The sequence below is a fragment of the Elgaria multicarinata genome, chromosome 2 (genome assembly GCF_023053635.1).
Source record: "Elgaria multicarinata webbii isolate HBS135686 ecotype San Diego chromosome 2, rElgMul1.1.pri, whole genome shotgun sequence".
NCBI lineage: Eukaryota > Metazoa > Chordata > Lepidosauria > Squamata > Anguidae > Elgaria > Elgaria multicarinata.
The window spans coordinates 66,074,438-66,095,835 of NC_086172.1; the positions used below are offsets into that span (position 1 = coordinate 66,074,438).

Here is a 21,398-nt window from a genome sequence, read left to right on the forward strand (position 1 = left end):
ATCACAGGGAAAGGGGGGGGGGAGCGGGAAGGGCGTGTTAATGGACAGTCTCCCCCAACCTAGTGCCCTCCAGGTGTGTTAGACTGCAACTCCCATCATGGCCATTGCCGCCTGGGAATGATGGGAGTTGCAGTCCAACACATCTGGCGCGCAACAGGTTAGGGAAGGCTCATGTGCAGCACCCACACATCCTTGCTGAAGGTCCGGTTCTTCCATAGATTTTTTAAAAATCCCCCAAAGAAAGTATTTTGTACTTTAAAAAAGGGAAATCCGCTCCTCGCTTCCTTCCTGCCAGGACATTCTTTCCCTTAACAAAGATGGCGGCTCCGGCACCAAACCACTTTCTTTGGCGGCAGAGGGAGGAGGGCAGAGACGGCGGAGCCTGACCCGGAAGGGGTGGCGGCGGCGGCGGCTCTGCCGCTGCTGCTCTCGGTTCGTGTGGGCTGGGTGCTGTCGCTGGCCCTGGGAGACGGAGCTTGGCCGAGCAGGGCGGGCTCCCCTCGCGCTCCAGACCCCACCGGAGGGCGTAAGCGGGGCTGAGGGGGCTGCCGGAGGAGGAGGAGGAGGAGGGTGTTCGCGTTTCATGGTGAGACCAGCCCCAGGCAGCCTCTGGATAGGGAGGAGAAGGGAGGACGGGCGAGGAGGAGGAGGAGGAGAAGCAGCAGCCTCCAGCCTCTCCCTCGCAGTCTCTCTTCAGTGTAGAGCATCCTTTTGGGTACAATTGTCATATCTTCCCACTTACCGCTGCTGCTTCCCCATGCCTAACCCTTTACACTTGGGATATTGAGGCGGGGCCATAATTTAATGTAGAGTTACTCATCCACCCCATCCCGTTGACACCCACCCACTTGCCTAGGAAATGCCTGAACCCCACATTAACAACACGGCTGCCCACTTCTGATTCGGTCGCTGGGGTTGAGGAGTCTCTGGTGCGAATTCTCCCCTTCCCTCCTAAAAAACCCTCCCCCATTCGGAGCTCTTTTTATTTGCATTAGAGGGACTGTCCCTCACTGCCCCCGCCCCTGTTTTAAGTTCCAGTTTTTACTCTCCTCCAAGGTTTCTAATATATTTTTGGCTGCACCTGGCACTTTTGCCCCTATAGCAAAAGTTCCACTTCAGAATCACCCAAGTTTTTTTAGATTTAGTGGCAACATTTGATCATTTTTAAAAAGCTTTCCCCGAACCATTGTGATTTCAGTGTTGCTGCTAACTTGCACCCTCCCACCCTTGTGGGTGGGGGTGGCTTGACATACGCTGCCATGCAAAGTGGGGAACCTGTGGCGGCACCTGCAGCAACAGCTATGAAAGTCTCTGAAAGTGAAGGCAAGCTGGAGAACTTGCTCCCAGCCCAGAATTGCACAAGCAAGAGCAGCAGTAGTAGTGGCATCAGCACTAGTGGGCTCAGCAGTAGCCGAGGAGGGAACAGTACCAAAAGCTGGCAGTACAGGTAAGTACCTATCCATCCAGTGCGGGCTTATTGTTTTATAACTACGTTTTTATCCTGCTCTTTTCTCTCTTGCAAGGAACCCAAAGCAGCCTACATGATCCTCCTTTTCTCTATTTTATCCTCAGAACAACCCTGTGAAGTAGGGCCCAAAGCCACTTAGTGAGCTTCTTAGCTGAGTGGGGACTAAAACCCAGATCTGAATCTATGTTCAACACTCTTAACCATTTCACTATACTGTCTCTCAGTTATGTCATGTCATGTTATGCCTTAAGTTATGTCATGACTTAAGGAAGGAAGAGGTGTTAAGCATGCACCTAAAGCACTCATCTGCTTGGCAAACTTTTGACAAAACCCTGCTTTCATTGGCCCCGTTCAGACAACATGCTAAACCATGCTGCTTAACCACAAAATAGTTAACGGAATGCTAATGCAATTTGTGGTTAAGCAGCATGGTTTAGCATGTTGTCTGAATGGGGCCACTGTAGAATGGTGGACCAGAGGCCCAACTCTAAAGTTGCTGGCACTTTATCTTGTACTATGGAGGTTTCATTTTGAAGGCTTAATTGTTCAAAACTGTTTCTTCAGACCTCAAGACTTGTGCACTGCCAAAGTTACCTTCTTCTATGTATGTAAGCTTACAAATGTCATAATTAAGAGGCTCACAAATAGTGAGGGGAACTTAAAACAAACAAAAGGTCTGAGGTTCTCTGCTTGCTGTGCTATGTTTGTCTTCAGAATATATGTGAATAGGGATGTGTAATGTCAGAACAGTTAAGTATAAGAGGGAAAACAATCTCTTGGGGTTACTTCACACTCTGTGGAAATGGTATTTGCGACATGTTCATTGGTGTTTGCAGCAATAATTGTGTAAGTGGAAATGTATGTTGGTAAATGTGCTGAAATTCTCAGTGGACACATGGCATGGAGTTGTTCTCTGCCATGTATATAACAATGCATGTCTTTGCAATACACTGATAAGTGCTTAAGCCTGTACATGTGGCAGACATGTGCATGAGTTGGCCATTGGTGTTCTCCTTACAAGAGTCATTTTACATGTTACATGTTTAGGTATATACATAAAAATATGAAGGGTAAATACGATGAAACATTTTTTTCTGAATCCATATGTTATGCAGGCCGGTCAAGCTCCTTGAGTGTACATTTGGTGGGTAGCCCAGGTTTTCCTCTGTGTAAGATGTGAATTAGCCAATTGTATCAACCTTTAGCTGTAGCTTATCTTGACATCTAGGCCCTGAAGTATCTGCACTTCATGCTTTCCTATAATGGCAGAAAAGTACTTTATATTTTGAATACAACAGATGAGGTACCACAGGAAAATCTAGTTTCCTCTGAAAGTCATGCTGACTGCATTTGCACTCTACTATAGTGTGAGTAGCACAGCTCTGTTGTGCATCAGTTAAGCAGGTACTCATAGTACAATCATGCTGTCATGCGGTGCAGATCACTTAATGTATCTATAATTATGAATGGAATAAATGATTTGCAAATATCTACAGTTATTGGCAGCTTCTTGTTAAGTGGTATTTAGCTGGATTTGCTTTGAAATTGCTCTGTGCTAAACAGTTATTTTATTGTTTCTAAATATCAGTATATGGCCTCTTCTTTGATATAAGCTAGCCTTTTCCAACCTGGTGCCCTCCAGATGTGTTGGATTGCAACTGCCATTGGCCATACGAGCTGGAAATTATGGGAGTTGCAGTCCAATACTTGTGAAGGGTGTTAGTTTGGGGAAGGCACATGTAAGGAAACAAAAATGAATAAATATCCCAATACAGGTATTTCACTGCTTCATACTTAATTGATTTTTAAAAATATTTTTAGCGAATATTTTGCATAATCAACAGTCTAAAACATTCCAGTTTAACTATAATTTCAACAGGCTTTTCCTCCTGCAGAAACTAATGAAATAAAAAATGCCTTGTCTTTAATTAGGTTGTAGATCTGTCTGTCTTACTATCAGTCACCTAATTCGTGCATGTTAGTCATAACTTTGTAAATCCCATAGGAATGATTTCCGAATTATAAGGGTTCTTTATCCCAAGGGCTGCAATCATACGCACATTTATTTTGGATTAAGCCCCATTGAATTCAGTCTGATTTGATTTTGAGTAAACATGCGCAGATCAGGCTAAGAAAGGATAATACTGACCCTGTTCAGACGACAAGCTAAGCCACAGTGGTTAAGCTTTTTGAGCTAAATATTATGTCTTAGAGTGTCATCTAAACCATGACTTAGCATGTAATGTGAATCACTATCAACCATGGTGGCTACATAACCACGGTTTAAGCAATATGACCCTGTGCAGACGACATGCTAAGCCGCTGTTGTAAAGCACTTTGAGGTAAACATTATGGCTTAGCATGTCATGTGAACCATTCCTAACCATGGTGGCTACATAACCATGGTTTAAACATGCTCACTAACCATTGCTGCAAAAGGGATAGCGGCCTAACCGTGGCTCAGCGTGAACAGGCCCACTGAAACAATATCTCTAATATCGTCTCATTTACTGTCCTGTTCCTTAAATAACTTGTCATTGTGTTTACTTTTTCAAGTAGTGGTGGGAAACTGTGTAGGAGATTTCAGAATATTGTTATACCCCAACAGAATCTGTCTGCAGCATGTCCCCTCAAAAATAACTTCTAATGTTACGTTGCACTTCCTGAAACTTAATTTCAATTAATGATAATCCCTTTATTAGTATAACAAGTTTGCCAAAAGCAGTTCATGACACATCAAATAAACAACAATATAACAATGCAAAAAACATAATAGAAGCAATATACAAATAAACATAGTGCCAATAGGGAAATATATAATTAAAAAAATCATACAGTCCATACAACTTTGAATAAAACAATACAAATAAACTGACTTAGTCCAACAGTTTAAAACTAAATCAGAGAGAGCATAAAGCCTAATATAGAAATAAAAATATACTATCTCAAGGTCAAATAGATCTCTGTTCCACAAAGGCAACATGGTGCTCTCCACAACTAATCTACACACATTGGTGGTCAGCCACACTTCTCACTCTCAACAGCCTTCCTTTCTCTCTCAGTCCCATCTCCATCTCTCACTTGGGGACGTAGGCCTCACTCAAGCTCCAAATGCGCTCACATTTTTTATATATATAACTTGGTCACTCTGTCCACCAAGGACCCCTCCTGTACTGTCTTCAAGCAGCAAACTTTTATCAGGTTCCAGGATGGTGCAGTGGGGTGAGATGGGGGAAATGCTCAGCCCTTTGATGTTAGCCTCTCTTCACTAAGCATTATTTTCCTTAGAGCTAGTAGAATCTTGTCTGAATATGATAAAGAACCAAACTGAATGTTCTTGTAATCACACATAGCTGATGTAGTGAAGAGGGTGTTAGACTTAGACAGGGGAAATCGGGATTTATTTCTCCACTCAGCTATGAAGCTCAGTGGCATTATTACCCTGAGCTAATCACTATGTCTCACCCTAATGTACCTCATAGACTTGCTGTGGGGACAAAATGGGTCTGAGGAGACTATGGGTTGTATTCAATGTTAGTCCTACTTAAAGTAGACCATTTGAAATGAATGGTGCTTATGTTAGATTAACTTTGGATACAATCCTATGTGTGCTGCTCTGAGACCCCTCTAAGGAAGGTGGGATAAAGAATAAACTTAACTACATTTTACATTTATATAAGTAAATAAATGTTTGCAGTAGTCAGTCAACTAAAGTAAAAAGTGGCAAAATTTAGAAGGCGGGACGCAAAACCAGAGAAGATAAATGTAATAAGAGTTCCTCAAAGAAGATAAGTTTGAGTTTTCATTTATTATAAATGAACCATATTGTTTTCTCTAGAAGAATGGTTCATGGTACAACATTATCTACTCTAGATATGCTAGAAGTCAAAAGCATGATGTAATTTGTAGTTCAGAGCCCTTCTATAGGGCTCCAAGAATATCTATGTTTTATATGAGTGGTAGTTTTAAGAGGCAATTCAATTGCCTGTCAAATTCTCAGAAATGAAAGACATGCTTTTTAAAGAAGTAACAGGTATTTTCACACTTGAATGTTCTAGACAGGACGTTAGAAAACCTGACACCAAAAAGTCTGACACGCAACAGTTCCCAAAATAATACTCAAATGCTTGTCTTCAATTTGCATTTTAAACAAGCTAAAAATCCCTACTGTGAAATATAATTAGAGGGAGGAAATGGCAAACATCTATGATTTGTCCCCCCCCCCTCTCCAATATGACCTGGTTCTCCTGTCTCTTGCCCACTGCTTCCGCTTTGCATCTACTTTGCATCAACTCAACAACACTCTGGGTTGTTGAGGGGGAAGCAACAGAGTTTTAACCTATGGCTTTTTGTTGGGTTAAACTCTAGGTTGTTTTTTGTTCAACAACCCTGAGTCAAGTTCTTGCGTCACGCTGGCCGACCCAGAAATGGGGTGTGATTGGGCTGTTTGCTAAATAGTATGCAAAGTGGAAGCAGTGGGAGGAAAATGGTTGATTGTTACATGAGAACCTGGTCTATAGTTGCAGACGGAAATTATGATTGCAGTAGCTGTCCTGTAAACTTCAGCCTTTTGTACATAAATTTTGCAAATAGACCATCAGGTGACATAAGTAGATTTATATTAAAGAAGTTACAGAGAGAGCGCGAGCGCTCTGCGTATACTTGGTTACATGACTTGTGGAATCTTGAAAGTTGGAAAAGAAAGTTTGTCCATAGCTTACTCTTAAATACACAACTACAAAGATGAGCTCAAAACTACAAAGATGAGCTCAAAACCAATCTTGCAATAAAATAATTAGTAGTAGTAGTAGTAGTGGGCAATCTAAGCCCTTCCCCAAACTGCTAAAATTTTCATTTTTTGAGTTCTCAAAGTGCAAGCAACCTTCAAATGATTTTGAGCACAATTAACTCAGTCCGTTAATTAACCACAGACATGCTGGTTTAAAAAGGCTTCTGTAGAGACTAGATTATATTCAAAATCAGCCTGCGTTAGAGTCAACTGCTCATGCATTCATCCCAAGCAGGCTAGTGGCAACTCTTCATTATCTTGAGCCCCACCTGACTTTGTTCCAGTTTTGCTTATTTATGCTGTTTTGAAAGTTCGTGTTATCTAACAGATAATTTATAGGATGTGAACCAACACTGTTATCAATCTAAACATTCCCCTTTTAGACAAATAACTGTGGTCTGGAATGTTTCTTTCACTGTCTAGTATTGGCTTGGTGCCCTCCAGATTTGTTGGATTATGATTCTCATCTTTGCCAGACAGGATGATGGGAACTGTAGTGCAGCACCTTTGGAGGGCTACAGGTTTGGAAAAGCTGGCTTGGAGCAGCACAGAGAGGAAGAATGAGGGCATGAACATGTTATTCCTACATTACCACTATTTCTGATGTTCAAGCTATGAACACTGGTGCTTGTTTAGCCAAAACAGCACCAGTCATGCACATGGGGGAGGTATCTTTAGGGGAAACATCAGTGGAGAGATTCTAAAACAGATCAAAGGAACTATGTTCTGTGGCCACAGAATGCTGACTGTTGAGAGGGAGTGGGGAGGATGGAAAAACATAGGAGAGGGGGAATGGAGTGGCTGGAATCCTGAACAGCAGTACTCCACGCTGCAGTATTTTGCTGCAGGTATTACTTGCTGAAACAGAACAGAAGTATATTGTGATATAATAACCGTGGGAAAAGCAATTACAAAATAAGAAAATATCCAGATAGTTGAAACTACATGGCAGGTAAAAGTTCTTAGTCATGACTGTGCACTGCTGTGCTAAATGTCCCAAAGCCTTATGTTTGTGGCAAATTTCCTTACTTGGAGTATCTTCTAGCTGCAGAAGTTTGGTTTCTTTGTAGGCTCTGGGATTTGTTTTGTCAGTGATTAGAATAGTGGAAGGGAAGAAGGACATTGCGGTCGCTGGCTGTGTTCAGCTATAACTTTAATCCAGAATTGCTGAGAACTCAACCCTCCTTGAGTCTTCCTGTCAGTGGGAGCGGCTAAAATAACTAAAAACTAATGAGGAAGTAAAAGCTTCCTGCTACATCTAAAGCAAGATATTATCTTTTCTCTCCCCTAACAAACTAGAGTCTGAAGTCAGGGGTTGAAGTTGGTTTCCCATTCCTGGATTGTTAAGAGAGCAACAAGCCAGGGTATAGCTTTGGATGTAATGGGGGCAATCAGGCAATACTCCCATTCACACTTTTCATGAATGATAACCCATAACTCTCAGCAATTCTGACATGGTTAAATCCAAATGCAGCCATTGAAATTGGGCTGGGAAGTAATTATTAGGCTGCTGACTATGTGACAATATTTGATTACCAAAGTGGGATAATGCTAAGCAGCACACAACTGCTAGAAGAACTAAGCAATGTCAGGAAAACGGGTACACAGGTTTTTATAATACCATAGCTATAATGTAAAAAAAACCACAAATTAAGCCTAAGTATATATAATCCGGAAGCAAATATATATGAGAAAGGTACATAAATATGATATAATCGCAATAATATTCTGTAACTGAACAAAGCAGAATGGTGTGTGTTTTCTCTGTAGCTGAGCAAAACAGCATTACAGGCCTCCGGTTTCTTTTAACCTGTTTCGCAGTTGCTGCTTCAGAACATCCCAACTGGTTACTCAATGAAGCCAAGAATGCCCTTGTGTAGTAGTTGATCTAGCTTTTGAAAATTGTATCTTGGTGTCATCTGGTAGCTAAGGCAAGAGTGAGGGCTCCTTGTTGTCCAACACGTTCTTCATTTGGTAATGCATCCTTTTTTCCTGCATTTATAGCCACAGCCACATGTAAAAGCTGACTAGCTGTATGCTTGTGGAGATATGTACCTATGCTTTTGCAACTTAAAAAACAACAACATTCAGCTCTTAGAAAAGAAACTGACATGATTCCAAAATTGCTCCAGGCATAGTGGAGGGTGGTGGAAGGGTGGTGTTTGTCATGGGCATCTACAATCACATTAAAATGTGCACACATGTATTACAGTCGCGCTAGCTACGCTGCTGAGAGTTAGTTACAGCTTTTCCCAGGTGTCTGCTTAAAACGCTACATAAACCTGCAAAATCAGATTGGCCACAGATCATGGAAGGGTGGACAGAAAAAAATGAGTGTATCACGGGCAATGACTGTTCTATAATACCATTTCCAAATCTCTGAAAAGCCATTGCTTGTGCACAGCTACAAGGAGGGGTATACATTTGCTTTACAAGAAAGAACGGACTGTGAGATTCTGGGATACTGTAATGTAGATTTCGAGCCCCCCACCCCAATGGTACTAGAGGCATGTGGATTGTCTTCTTCCTTTAATAATGTCTCTGATAGGCAGAGAAAGTAATAATCCCCAAATTTAGATTGTCTTTAAGAATAATCTTATTTGAACTTAATTGATTATACGTTTAAAACTAGCTGTACTGACCTTGACAAAGAGGTCTTTGAACAGATGAAGTTCTTAAGGAGATGGTGTAACTTGTGTCTGTAAAGCAAAACATAACGTATTAAGTCCTTCATCTTAAAATGCTCCCCCTGTTTTCTTTAGAAAACTGTTATGGGACACAAATTCTAAAGGGAGCAGGTAATACCAGAGGCTTTGAGGTTGCGTCAATGGCTCAGTGGTACAGCATTTGCTCTGCATACAGGTTCAATCCCTGGCATCTGTAGATAGGCACTGCCAGTCAGTTTAAACAATACTGAACTAGATGGACTCTGCATAAGGCGGTTTCATATGTTCAAATTCCTAAATGAGGAGGCTCAAAAGCTTTATGCATTATAATCTGAAACTATATAAATCACTGGAAGTCTATCCGAAATACTGGTTTCAATCACATCAGAGATGCTGCATGTGAAGATAGGTCCCTTCAGATTGGGATGTTTTTCCTTTTCATATTTGGCTGGGTTGAAATTCTTGTTATTGAAATATCAGAGCGATATTTGAGATTTAGCATGATTCACATCCATGGCATATCCATTGCAGAGTCCTTGCTGAATTATGGCTATGTGACGTACTTTATGTCAGCTTTGCAAACAAGTCCACAAAAGCTATTAGATTGCATCCCCATGTATGCTTGCCTTCGCTCAGGCACCTTGACAGCCAGAAAGAAAGGATAGAGGTTCTTACCATGCATAAAAACTTCTACCATCTTGGGGGAGTGAATAGAATTAGTGTGTATTGTTGGTGTCTAGATCACATGCCCTTTACAACCCCCTGAGTTCTTCCAGCTCACAGTTGTTCATATAACTTCACCAAATACATCACAGCAAACACATACACACAGCACTTCCCCAACCTACCACTGAGATATTAAAAAACAAAATAGAACATCTCATTGTTTGTATAGGTAGGTTCACACGAGGGTAGTCATTTTTACATGTCTCTAGGGCAGAAATGAAAATGGCCGTAGACACTGTGGAGAAATTCAGGTAATTTGACACCAGCATGTCCATCCCAAAACAAAAAGTAGCAGCAAAGAGAGTCCCAGTTCTTTTGGACTTGGGCCTTATTTTGTATGATTTTTGTTCTTATTTTTCAATATCAAAAAAAGCCCTGCTAGTGCAGGTTTCAGTGCAAATACAGTCCATTATCCCCAAGTTGCTGTTTGAGAGGGGACTGTGACTGAGAGCAGCTTACAATAGCCCTGCAATGTCGTCCACTGCTAATATTGCAGGTCAGAGGTGGTTCTGAGGATTTCCAGCCAAAATACCCCCCCCCCCAATGAAAGATCATCAAATCGTTGGATGCATTTAAAGTGGCAAGGAAATGTTATAAGGGGGTGAAAGAACAAAAAAAGGTTGTAAATAGCAGAACTTTTCCCAAGAAGGGAAGTCAGTTCAACTGCTGTAACTTGGTTATCGTTCAATGTATCTGCTTGAAATCTGTACACACTTCTATGACAGGACAACATGCAGATATATTCCATACCAAGTCTCATACTGTTTGGGCAAATCATCTAGATTTATTTAGAATATTCAGGTTTTATCATGGTGGAATGCAGCTTGACCCAATTATACAGATACCCTCATGTCTGTAATTTCAGTCAGTTTCACGCAAGAGGTCGTTTAACTCCCCTGCCAAACTGTTTAAGCCTTTAAGGACACAATCCCATTGCATGTTTAGACTTACAACAGGGGAATGCTGGGAGTTGTAGAACATTTTTCTGTCCTAAATGCAAACATGCAAAGGATTGTTTCTTAAATCTTAAAACCCACAATTGGATTTAACTCCGAAACACACTTGAAGCCAGAAGACTTTTTAGAACTGGTACTTCATGTTCACAATTGTGTGTCTTCTCTATTTAAATCAAGTGTTTGTGGTTCTGATGGAGGGAGGGAGAGAACATATGTACAGTGTTGTTGTTTTGTAAAGACCTCTGGTTTGTTTAAGATTAGCATCATAGCTCCAGATTAAATTAAAGGTTCTTAATTCCTGATGGTGAGAAATAAATAGTGTTAACAGCGACATCATATAGCCACTACTATATATTTTTCTTCACTCATTTAACTTCATTAAAACCTTCTCCTGGTCTGTGGTTCACATGATTAAGGGTTGTTTTTCTCGGATTGCTTTTGCTTTTCCCACTCTGGTTGATGAAACTGTCCACATGTAATTGGGTTAACTACAAGTTTAGAATGAGAGTGAAAAAGATTTGTATCCATGACCACAAGGGATAGTAATTGAGCATTTTAATTCTCTACAAAGTGTTCTTTTTATTTTAGCGTAACCCATAGACTGGGTTATACATCTGTGGCGTCTCTTTTAGGGTGAATAAATGGGGTGGGGAGATGGCACAGAAATGTCTTGACCCATGGCAGGTAATTTTGGTTTTCTGTCATTCTTTTGAGCAATACGTTGGGGGCGGGGGGGGGCAGGCAGGTGAGGCACACTGTATGCCAACTTGGCTTCCTTTTTGTTGTTGTTGTTAACAGCTTATAAGTTTTGGTTTGGTTTGATTTTCCAATACAATACAATAGTAGGCCCTTTCCTCCTGCTCCCATTCCTTCCCCTTTCTGTTTCCCCATTCTGTATTTAAAGAGCAAGTGTTTCATGACTAGTAAGTAAAAACATTAAACAAAATTCTGATAAATTGGTAGTTACATAGAAAAAACAAATAAAAGTTTCTGTCAAGCATGGCTCTTTGCTGACCTGCACTGGTTTTGTGGTGGATTACATTACTCTGCACTTCCCCATGTTAATTGGAATTTATTTCTTTTAGTAATTTGGTGTGATACGCCTTTTTACAGACAACTAAGATCAATAGATCCTGAATCCATCTATGTAAATTTGAGGTTTTATTTGCTTTCCAGTGTTGTAGAATAATAAACTTAGATGTTAGTGTGGCCTTACTAACTCATGCATTATCCCCCTCTGCCAAGTCCCATTTGCCTGGAATGTATCTCATTAAGGCATGGGCATTTTTATTTTTTTTACACTGACTGATGTTTCCAGAAACATGTTGATCCTAGTTAGGACCTCAAGCAAGAAAGGTATCACTATTGGGCAACTCAGTAACATAGGCACTAGATTAACCTGCAAGCTATTTCACCTCCAAAACTTACTGTGAGATGCCCAGACATTTGAATTGTCCCGGAGTCCAATGTACTGTATAACCTGCATGTATGTGTTTAATATTTTTTTTGTTCTGGAGTCCAATTTGCTGTATAAGCTGCAGCCTGAGATGTTAGATGGTTTGACAGATTTCAATGCAATAGGTAGGCTTCAGTGTAGTTTCTAACTCTGCATTCCACTTAATCCTTAGGGGGTCCAAGTCCGGGATAAGGGCATCTCAGATGAAGCCATATAGGAATGTTTTGGTCTTTGGTTAACTCTGGCACAGCCTGTGCCGCTTAAAGTAGGTCTGTGGCATCTGAGACAGCCATTGCATTTGGGCCGAATTTGTTATTGAGACTGTATTTAAATTGTAGATATCTTCAGGTGCCTGTAGGAGATAAGCCAAATTCATCTTGTAACAATATTCCAAAAGGTTTGAACACATCTTCTTTGGTGAGGAGTTGTGACAGAAAATAAACGCTTTTGCCATCAATATTACCAATTTGGCTTCTTTTTATCGGGAAACTTGAAATGGCTGGTTCTAAGGAGCATGTAGGTATCTTATTTGGCAAGTGTAGTGTAGTGGTGATGCCAGCAGAGATTGTAGAAGGACAAGATCAATTACTAAATAGTCTGTTGGCTTTCTACCATCGTAAATATCAAACCAAAGGATGTGACCTTCAACTTTACCAGGTCAGTGTTGTATGTTGTGTAACAACACTGAAATTGAGATTACTGTTTTAAAAAAATAATGCTTAGGTACCTTTTACTGGAGCAACTAATGTTCAAAACATCAAAAGTTTGAGTATTCTGTTACAAAGAACCTATCTCCACATTTGTATCATATTGCCTGCTTTCTTTTCCTGTTTTTGTTCTGCGGCATCAAAATGCATACAGAGCCTGATAAACAACTTCAAATAAAGATTGATTTGGCGGAATGTAACATCCTACACATTAACTTCTATCATAGAGGATAAGGCTATCCATTGCTACTATTGATGATTGCTGTACATTACCTCCAGTATCCGAGGCAGTATGCCATTGAATACCAGTTACTGGGGAACACAAGTGGGAGGCTGCTGTTGCGTTCATGTCCTGCTTGTGGGCTTCACATGGGTATCTGGTTGGCCACTGTAGGAACAGGGTACTGGACTACATAGGCCATGTTCAGAAGACACCTTAAACCATGGCTTTAACCACGGTGAATAAAACAAAAGGCCTTATTTACTGTGGTTAAAGCTGTGGTTTAAGGTGTCTTCCGAACACAGCCTGGTTTTCTGGCTTAACCACCATGGTTAAAAGCCATGGTTTAAGGTGTCTTATGAACGGGCCCATAGTCTTTTAGTCTGAACCAGCAGGGTTGCTCTTATGTTTTTATGTGTTTATGCCTACTGTATAATTTTATATGCAAATATAAATGATCTAATAATTAAATTTAAACCTCACAACAGTGCTGCTGGATACAACTTTAAAGATTCTATAAAAAATAAAGTTTAGTTGATGGAGAATTGAGGTTTAGACTCATTTGTTAACACATAGTCTCATCTTTGATCAGAGTTATGGATTATGTATCCATAGAGTTACCACTATTTTCCATACAGTTTTTGTTAACCGTATGACCCCTTTCATGGGGCAGCCAGGAACTGCATTGAGCGAAATAATGTTAGAACTGCAGAAGCCAGGTAGGAAAATATTTCAAAATTCAATTTGACATCATAATCATGGTCTTGTATAGTCTGAAAAAAAGAGGGAGAGGGCCCATTTTAAGAATGGAAGAGCCCTGCTGAATCAGTCTGCTAGGTTAGCCAAAAGGTGCCAGGAAGCCCAGAAGCAGGTCATGAAGTCAACTCTCCTCTGTTTGTGCCCTAGCAACTGATATTCAGAGGTACAGTGCTTCTGAACCTGGAGGTTCAATAGAATTATAGATAGCCGTTGTTAATAGATATATTATTTATTTATTTATTTATTTATTTATTTATTACATTGCTATACCGCCCAATAGCCGGAGCTCTCTGGGCAGTTCACAAAAATTTTCACAAGAAGGATCCAAGTCAAGTTTATCCTCCATAAAGTCATCTAATCTCCTCTGCAAGCCATCTAAGGCAGTGGCTATCACCACATCCTGAGACAGCTAATTACATATGTTATACTTGTTGTGTCCTGAATGTACAGCCCATTAATTTCATTGAGAGACCATGAGAGAAAAGTAGAGTTGGAGAGTAAAAAATGCTATCCATTTTCTCCATTTCATTACTGATTTGATACATTTCTAATCCTCCTTGGTTTTCTTCTCTCCCACTCCACCCCTTAACTAAAAAGCCTAAAGCCTAAATGTGTTAGCCTTTTTTCATAGGGAAGCTGTTTTGGTCGTCTTTTTGCAATACGGCAGCACCACAGATTTATTTGAAATGGAATGTTATGGTACTGGGTGTTTTAGTTTCAGTCTCTCTTCTAATATTCCCTAGCATGAAATTTACTTTTTTAACAGTCCCACAGTTGATATTTTCATTTAGTTAGCCATCACACACACACACCAAGAGAGTCACAGGTGATTCAAGTTCAGATCCTTTCAGTTTAAATCTGAAATTGGGATGGTTTTCCCTCATGTGAATTACCTTGCATTTTAATATTCTAGGGTCCAGTTGCTGGGATTCTTGCAAGCCCTAACACAAATAGGGAGAATGGTTGAATAGGTGTATTAGCATACTATAAGGACAAAAAGTCTGGGGAGATGGGAGCGGGCTTGGGGCCTGAAATGCTTTTTGAAGGACATATATTATGGATTCTGGCAAAATTGGATGTACAGTGTAGCCCTTCATCAGTATTGTATTCTTTGTAAGATTGCAAATAATAGAAATTTGGGTATTGGTTACCACCGTACAGCTGGAGTTTGATCGTTGTGGGCTTTATGATAGGTTGATCCCTCAGAGTTTTTAACCCCGTTTCCTCACATCAGGAAATTGTAGAATGCATTAGAATTCTATAGGTATTAATAATTAGTCTAATGGAGATTGGATGTTTGAGGCTTTGCCAAAGCTTCCATTAAATTGAAAGCTCTTGGTGTTCTGATGAGTAAGATGGTTTGTGTGCATAATTGGTTGATGGCTAGTTTTCTCTGATGCTTTTAAGAAAATTCCAGAGTCTTCTCTTTCCTCCTGTACTATTCTATTTTACACTGATCCCCTCACGTACAGTGTCATGTTCTGACTTTGATTCAGATAAACTTGACTTGGATCCTTCTTGTGAAAATCACTTGACTTCCAACGTGTTCTCAAAATCCATGTTTTATGCACCCCATGTTCCATATAATAAAGACTAATATTATTAAAGTATATCTGAGCTGCTTTGGTCTGTTGAGGCATAGAGCCTGTGGCACATTGAGTTGGTCTTGTGAGGATGGAACCATGTCCAGTGTTCTTTGACCTCTACAACCTTCAGATCTGCTTCTCATTTACAACTGGGAGCTGCAAAATGAGGCTTGTACCTATCTATACCTGTGACCTGAAATTTGGTCTTGGTGTTGCTTAAGATTATTGCTTTAAGTGGGCTTTGGCTGATAAACACTACAATATAAATATGTCTTTAAGTTTGTTTTTTGTTCTTTCTGCTTTAAGAATTCTCACCTGATGTGTTCTTGGATTCTGTGTTGAGGCAGGCATTGTTGTTTCCCCTCTGCTCCCTTCCTTGACTCTTGCTCTCCCTATTTATTCATTTTTGTACTGCATCTCTCTGAAAGCAGCTCATAGTTGGGTGGTGGGATGATTGTGACATCACAAAGTAAGCTGCCAATCAGTGGGATACTCCCTCCCTCTTTTTGCGAGGTTTCTATCCTGTGGATTTATTGGCTGAAATGCTTCTGTAATGATTTTTAGGTGCCATACTTTAGATAACACTGCCTGAAAATCAGGTTTCTATGCCCCTGCTGTCTTAGAGAGTAGATTTCCTTTGAGATGTTTTACAGCGGTGCATCTGTAATGAATATTTGCATTTTAACTAGCTTTTCCAAAATAAGCCTGTTCTGGATGTTAGATACAGAAGAATAAACCAGCATTCATTTTAAAGAGCTGTAATATAATACTTTAATGTATTGGGATCAAGTTTTTTTTAATGTGAGTTTTCCATTCCTTTCCCATGCTGCCTTGTGTGCTTCCATATTCTTTAAATTATCTTTTGTCTGTCTCTTCCATTAAATCCTCTGCTCAGTTTTTATGTGTTGTTTGGTTCATCCTTGCAATTCCAAACCAGTAAACAACCTCTCTTCCTTTCTTGCCTCTGAGAATATACATCTTTATATCACTCCTAGCCTCCAAAGAAACACAGAGGCTTGTTGTATTATATAAGCTGCTGCAAGAACCTTTTGGTTTAGCAGGGTATAAACTTTAATAATAAATTTAATTGTGTGCTTTACAATATTGGATATATTTTCTTTTAAGGCTGCACTTGAGCAGCAATGAAACTGATGACCTGTTTCCAAAATAACAAGAACAATCTGTAAAGCATAATGTGCATGTAAATAATAAATAATGCACACCTGCATAGGAAGTTCCCCTGATAATTGCAACACTCCTTCTGGGAATTGCTATGATGACATTTGGGGCTTGAGAATGTGAACTGTGAGATGAGATCTGTCACATTGGGATCTCGTCAGAGAGGCCTGAGAAGCGATTGCTCAATGCTGTTTATTCATCTGTCAGAGTCTGCCTACATAGAGAGAACAGCATGGTACTGACATGCTTACCTGGTGACTCTAAACATTTATTCCAGAAATAAATAATCCCTGATGTCCTCTCCTCCACTGTGCACTCAGGAATATGTATGTGGAGCTGCTACTTCCATGAAACAAGAGGCTGAGGCTGACTAGTTTAAAATATGTGAAATTTAGAGTCAGATCTTATACATGTAGAAATAAAAATGTTCCATTGAGTTCATTGCAACTTCCTCCAAGTAAGTGTGCCTCAGATTGCAATCTGAGTCTCAGAAGTGACTAGTAAGGCAGACTCAGTCCCTCGGTGCTATGATACACTGTACTCCTTCCATCACCAGCTGAAGACCTTTTTATTTTCTTAGTATTTTAACACCTTATTTAACTTAAATTTAAACTTGCTGTTTTAATTCCATATTTTAACATCTATCAATTTTTGCTGTGTGGTTTTATCCTGGTTGTGCTTTTTATATTGTATTTTGTATTTGTGTTTTTAGATTGTTGGTTGTTTTTATGCTCTTCATGATTTTAATTTTTGTGAACCGCCCAGAGAGCTTCGGCTATTGGGCGGCATAAAAATGTAATAAATAAATAAATAAATAAATAAATGGTCTCTGCTCCTGGAAGAAAGAAATAACTGAACTGCCTACCCAACAGCAGGTGGGTGCAGGGACATCCTGCTACTGTCCTCTCTGTCCCCTGTCCTGCTGCAACCATGAGGCGCCACTGTCTTTCTGCCCTTCCCAATGCCTCGCTCCGATGGCTCCTTCCTCCGAACAAGGCATTTTGATGAGGCATTGTGGCCCGGTGTCACAGATGGTCTTCAGGCCTATCTTGAGGAAGGATCCCTTAGAGCAAAGCATTTGGGCATTTACTGCAGCAGGAAAGCAGCTAGTGGGGCTACCCAGAGAGCCTGCAGTGTATGCCCAGTGCCTCACTCTGAGGAGTCCTCAGACTGAGGCATTATATCACTGCTCATGAGAGCTGTTGTGGCCAATTTCCTGCAACAGAATTTGCTGCAGTAGGAGAGCAGCCAGTGGAGTTCTCTGGAGCATCTACCCTGCTGTTTTGCTCTGAGGAGTCCTCAGAGTGAGGTATCAGCCTAGGTGTGGCAGCAAAGGGCGGGCAGTCCTCTTGACAGTGGAATGAAATCGGAATTCAAGGTGTTGGCAATGACATTCAAAGTCCTAAACGGCTTGGGACCTGAGGGGACCTGAGGGACCTGAGGGAGCATTTCCTCCTATATATGCCTGCCTGAGATTTGAAATCTGTTAGAGGAGCCCTCCTCCACGTCCCATCAAAGCGAGACATACATTATGGTGGAATGTGGGAGAGGGCTTTCTCTATTGTAGTACCCTGCTTGTGGAATACCCTCCCCTTGGAGGTCTGACTGGCACCAACACTGGTTTCATTTCGGCGCCAAGTTAAAACATGGCTTCAAGGGCTCAATTCTCCATGGTTACACATAGTTTTAATTAATTTTAATTGTTTTATTGCTCTTAAAAAATTTCTACCAGTTTTAATTTGTGAACGATTTATTACATTTTAGCTATGTAAATTATGTTTATATTGTTTTGATTTTATCTGTATGGCTCCCTGAGATCCCAGTGATAAAAGGGCAGGATATAAATGCTTTAATAAATAAATAAATAAATAAAATAAATATCAGGGTGACTAAGGCAGTCTCTGTATCAAAACCAGCCCTGAAACCAGATTGAAGCCAGCTAAGCAAGTCTCATCTAAAAGCACCTGGAGTTGTGAAGCCATCAACTGCTGAAGTACCTTGACCAAAGAAGGGACGTTAGCTATTGGTCAATGATAGTGACAACTCTTCAGGTCCAGGCAGGGTTCTCTTCGGAGCAGCTTTCAGGAATGTCTTTTTTAAGATGATTGGGAAACCTCTCCTCCCACCCACCCCCGCGCCCACTAATCTCCTGGATCCAGCTATCCATCCCTTTCTGTTTGCAGTTAGTAGCCATGAAGGGCTAGGGTCAAATGTTAGGCTGCACCCCTCTAAATGCCTTGTCCATATCCTGAGGCCCAGATACTGCTTGCTGCTAGAATCAAATTCTTCCTAGCTCCATTGCTCTGAGTGGAAAACAGGAAGTCCATGTGTTAAAGGCTTCAACAGAGTTTCATTAGAATGGCTTGTTGACTCTTGACAGCCATGTACCTGGAAAATATTGTTGACAAACTGTGAAGTCTTGAAAAAGGAGAACTTCTAGGACCCGAGAAGCTAACAGCAAGCCTCTTAGAACATTATCATAATGTCTGAATTAGTAACTACAGTTTAATTTCATCAGTAGCTGACATGATTTATGGTGTAGAAGGCTGCAGCCAGAATCTTTGTAAGGATTGCATTTAATATATATATATATATATATATATATATATATATATATATATATTCTGAATGTGACCTTTGTTTTCCTAGTGCAAGGTGTTTTCTTTTTACACTTTAAAAAAAATTACTACAGAATACAAACAGCTTCAAGTAGGTGAAAGGGCTGCTTCTCACATTGCCAATGAAATCCTATCCATATTTACTTAGAACTAGGTTCATTGGTGATACTCCCCAAGTAAGCATACAAAAGGTTGTAGTGGTTTGTACACACACAAATGTAATATGTGCACCTGAAAGCTGAAACTGAATGTTAACTGCTGTTCCTACGCATAGTGACAAATGTGCATTTGCCACCATATTATCATACATGAAGTAGCCATTGCAGTTGGAAGCTCTGGCAGGGGCTGAGATGCTTCTTTCCATGAGCTGGCAATCGTATGTTTCTGGCTGTCTGGCTGTATATTTCAGGACTCAGTTCTGAATGCAAAACAGATTCTGCAAGAGAGCTCTAGTTCAGATCAAGTCTTGGGACTGCTGCTTCATACGGGCATTTGAAGTTGTCCTGTGTCACTTAGAATAGACACTTCATACTGCTAAGTCCAGCATTAAAAATAGTTCTTAGATATCAAGTTGTTTTTGTTCCCCGCCTCGATCCAGAGGGAAAGGCGGGTAAGAAATAAATAGATGATGATGATGTCAAGTGGGCCAATTTGTTGTGCAGGAGCAAACAGATGCATGCAAGGTTCTTAACCATATATGGGTATGACACATGCTTCTCATCTTCCACCATGGAGTTAAGGTTTGTTTGTTTTACATGCATATGGTGCTAGAAGCAGAGCTTGAGCTCTAAGGTTTACCATGTTCCATTTGAAAGTATGTCTTGCTTCTAGCTGAGAAGAAATTGATTTTGATCTTCTATTTGCTGGGTTGTTAGCTCTGTTTTCTATGATTTTTCTATAAAGAACCTTGAAATGTAGGCTCAGAGAGACTGACAGAAGAGCTACTCACTAAACAGTGCACATCAGACAGTCATGTAATTGATTTGTTGCAGAATTGCAAATTGATTGTGGGTTGTTTGTTTGCCCTGGACTTTGCAGCATTGAGGAAGCAGCATCGTTCCCCATTTGGCGCTTTCATTTCAGAGAGAATTCTACTGTGTGTGTTTTGCTTTTGATGCAGACTAGGCAGCAGAGTTTAGCAATGCAAGCTGTCATAAATCTGTAGTTTCACTGCAAACTCGTGGTGTTGTGGGTTCAATATTTCGTAATGGCGCTTTGCAGCGGTTTGATATTGCATTTCCTGCTTGTGATATAAATAAGTTGTACTGTTTTAGAACAGAGCTGTTTTGTAAGGTCCATTGCATTAGATCAATGGGTTTCAAAATGTGAGGTATGGACGGTTGCCAAGGGAGGCATGGAAGTCTGTGCCTCTCGGGAGAAATGACAGAGTTGTCAGCCCTCCCCCTCTTCTGTCCAGCGATACTGGAAGAATAATGCCATAGCCCTTGTGCTGATCTTTTTTCCCTTAGAGTTGGGGTATCAGTGTGTGCACCAGTTGCTAGGGAACATGGGCGGGAGGGTGCTGTTGCATCATGTCCTGCCTTGTTGGTCCTTGGCTGATGGCTGGCTGGCCACTGTGTGAACAGAGTGCTGGACTAGATGGACCCTCGGTCTGATCCAGCAGGGCTCTTCTTATGTTCTTAGTGGAGCAAAACAACTGTTTGTTCCACGAACAATTTGACTTCTGCTAAGACAAGCACAGGCTGGGCCAGTGGACCATGCTCCGCTCCTTCCCCTGGACCTGAAGGAAACCCAACTATCTTTTATTTTTGTTTGTTACCTGCAAAGATAGCTTTCCAGCTTTGAGGATTTTTTCCCTTGCAACCTGTTCTGAAACCTTCTGTTTTAGGCTGATGTAATCCTTCTTGCAGCTTTTGTGCTACGCTTCCCTGTAACCTTCAGTTGCACCCCCTTTGTCAGGTTAAGGGGAAAAGGATGAGAATCGGTGTGTGCGGAAGTACCTCTATATCTCTGTATTTACATTTCCTTGGCAAATGTATTTTTGGGACTACACATTTGCTGTGTAAATTCACCCTTAGATTTTGTATTTGGAGGACGAAGTTCACTATTAAACCTAAACAGAAGTTGCTTTGTGTCTCAACATTTCAGTAAGGCAGCAGTGTATTAACTTTTAAACTGTGCTTTTGTCCTGTAGTTGCTGAACATAAATGACTTTCTTCAGATAGTAGATCATTAGCTAAGACATGCCCTTGAGCAGTAGCACGTAGTGATAGTCTCCACGCAGTTTCGTTTGTATTGTGATCCTCA

The 21,398-nt window shown here is 40.7% G+C and overlaps 1 protein-coding gene across 2 annotated transcripts in view; it reads left to right on the forward strand.

The window, feature by feature from the left end:
- The first annotated feature begins 506 nt into the window (after positions 1 to 506).
- OSBPL11 (oxysterol binding protein like 11) overlaps positions 507 to 21,398 on the forward strand; it is a 53,043-nt gene continuing 32,151 nt past the window's right edge. Inside the window, exons 1-2 of one of the 2 annotated variants that reach the window (XM_063116645.1) lie at positions 507 to 526; positions 1,199 to 1,447. In XM_063116645.1, coding sequence (XP_062972715.1) covers positions 1,260 to 1,447 — 188 coding nt within the window. In that variant the 5' untranslated portion in view covers positions 507 to 526; positions 1,199 to 1,259. Of the gene's footprint in view, positions 587 to 1,198; positions 1,448 to 21,398 lie in introns of both variants that reach the window. The other variant, XM_063116644.1, reaches the window with a different exon arrangement.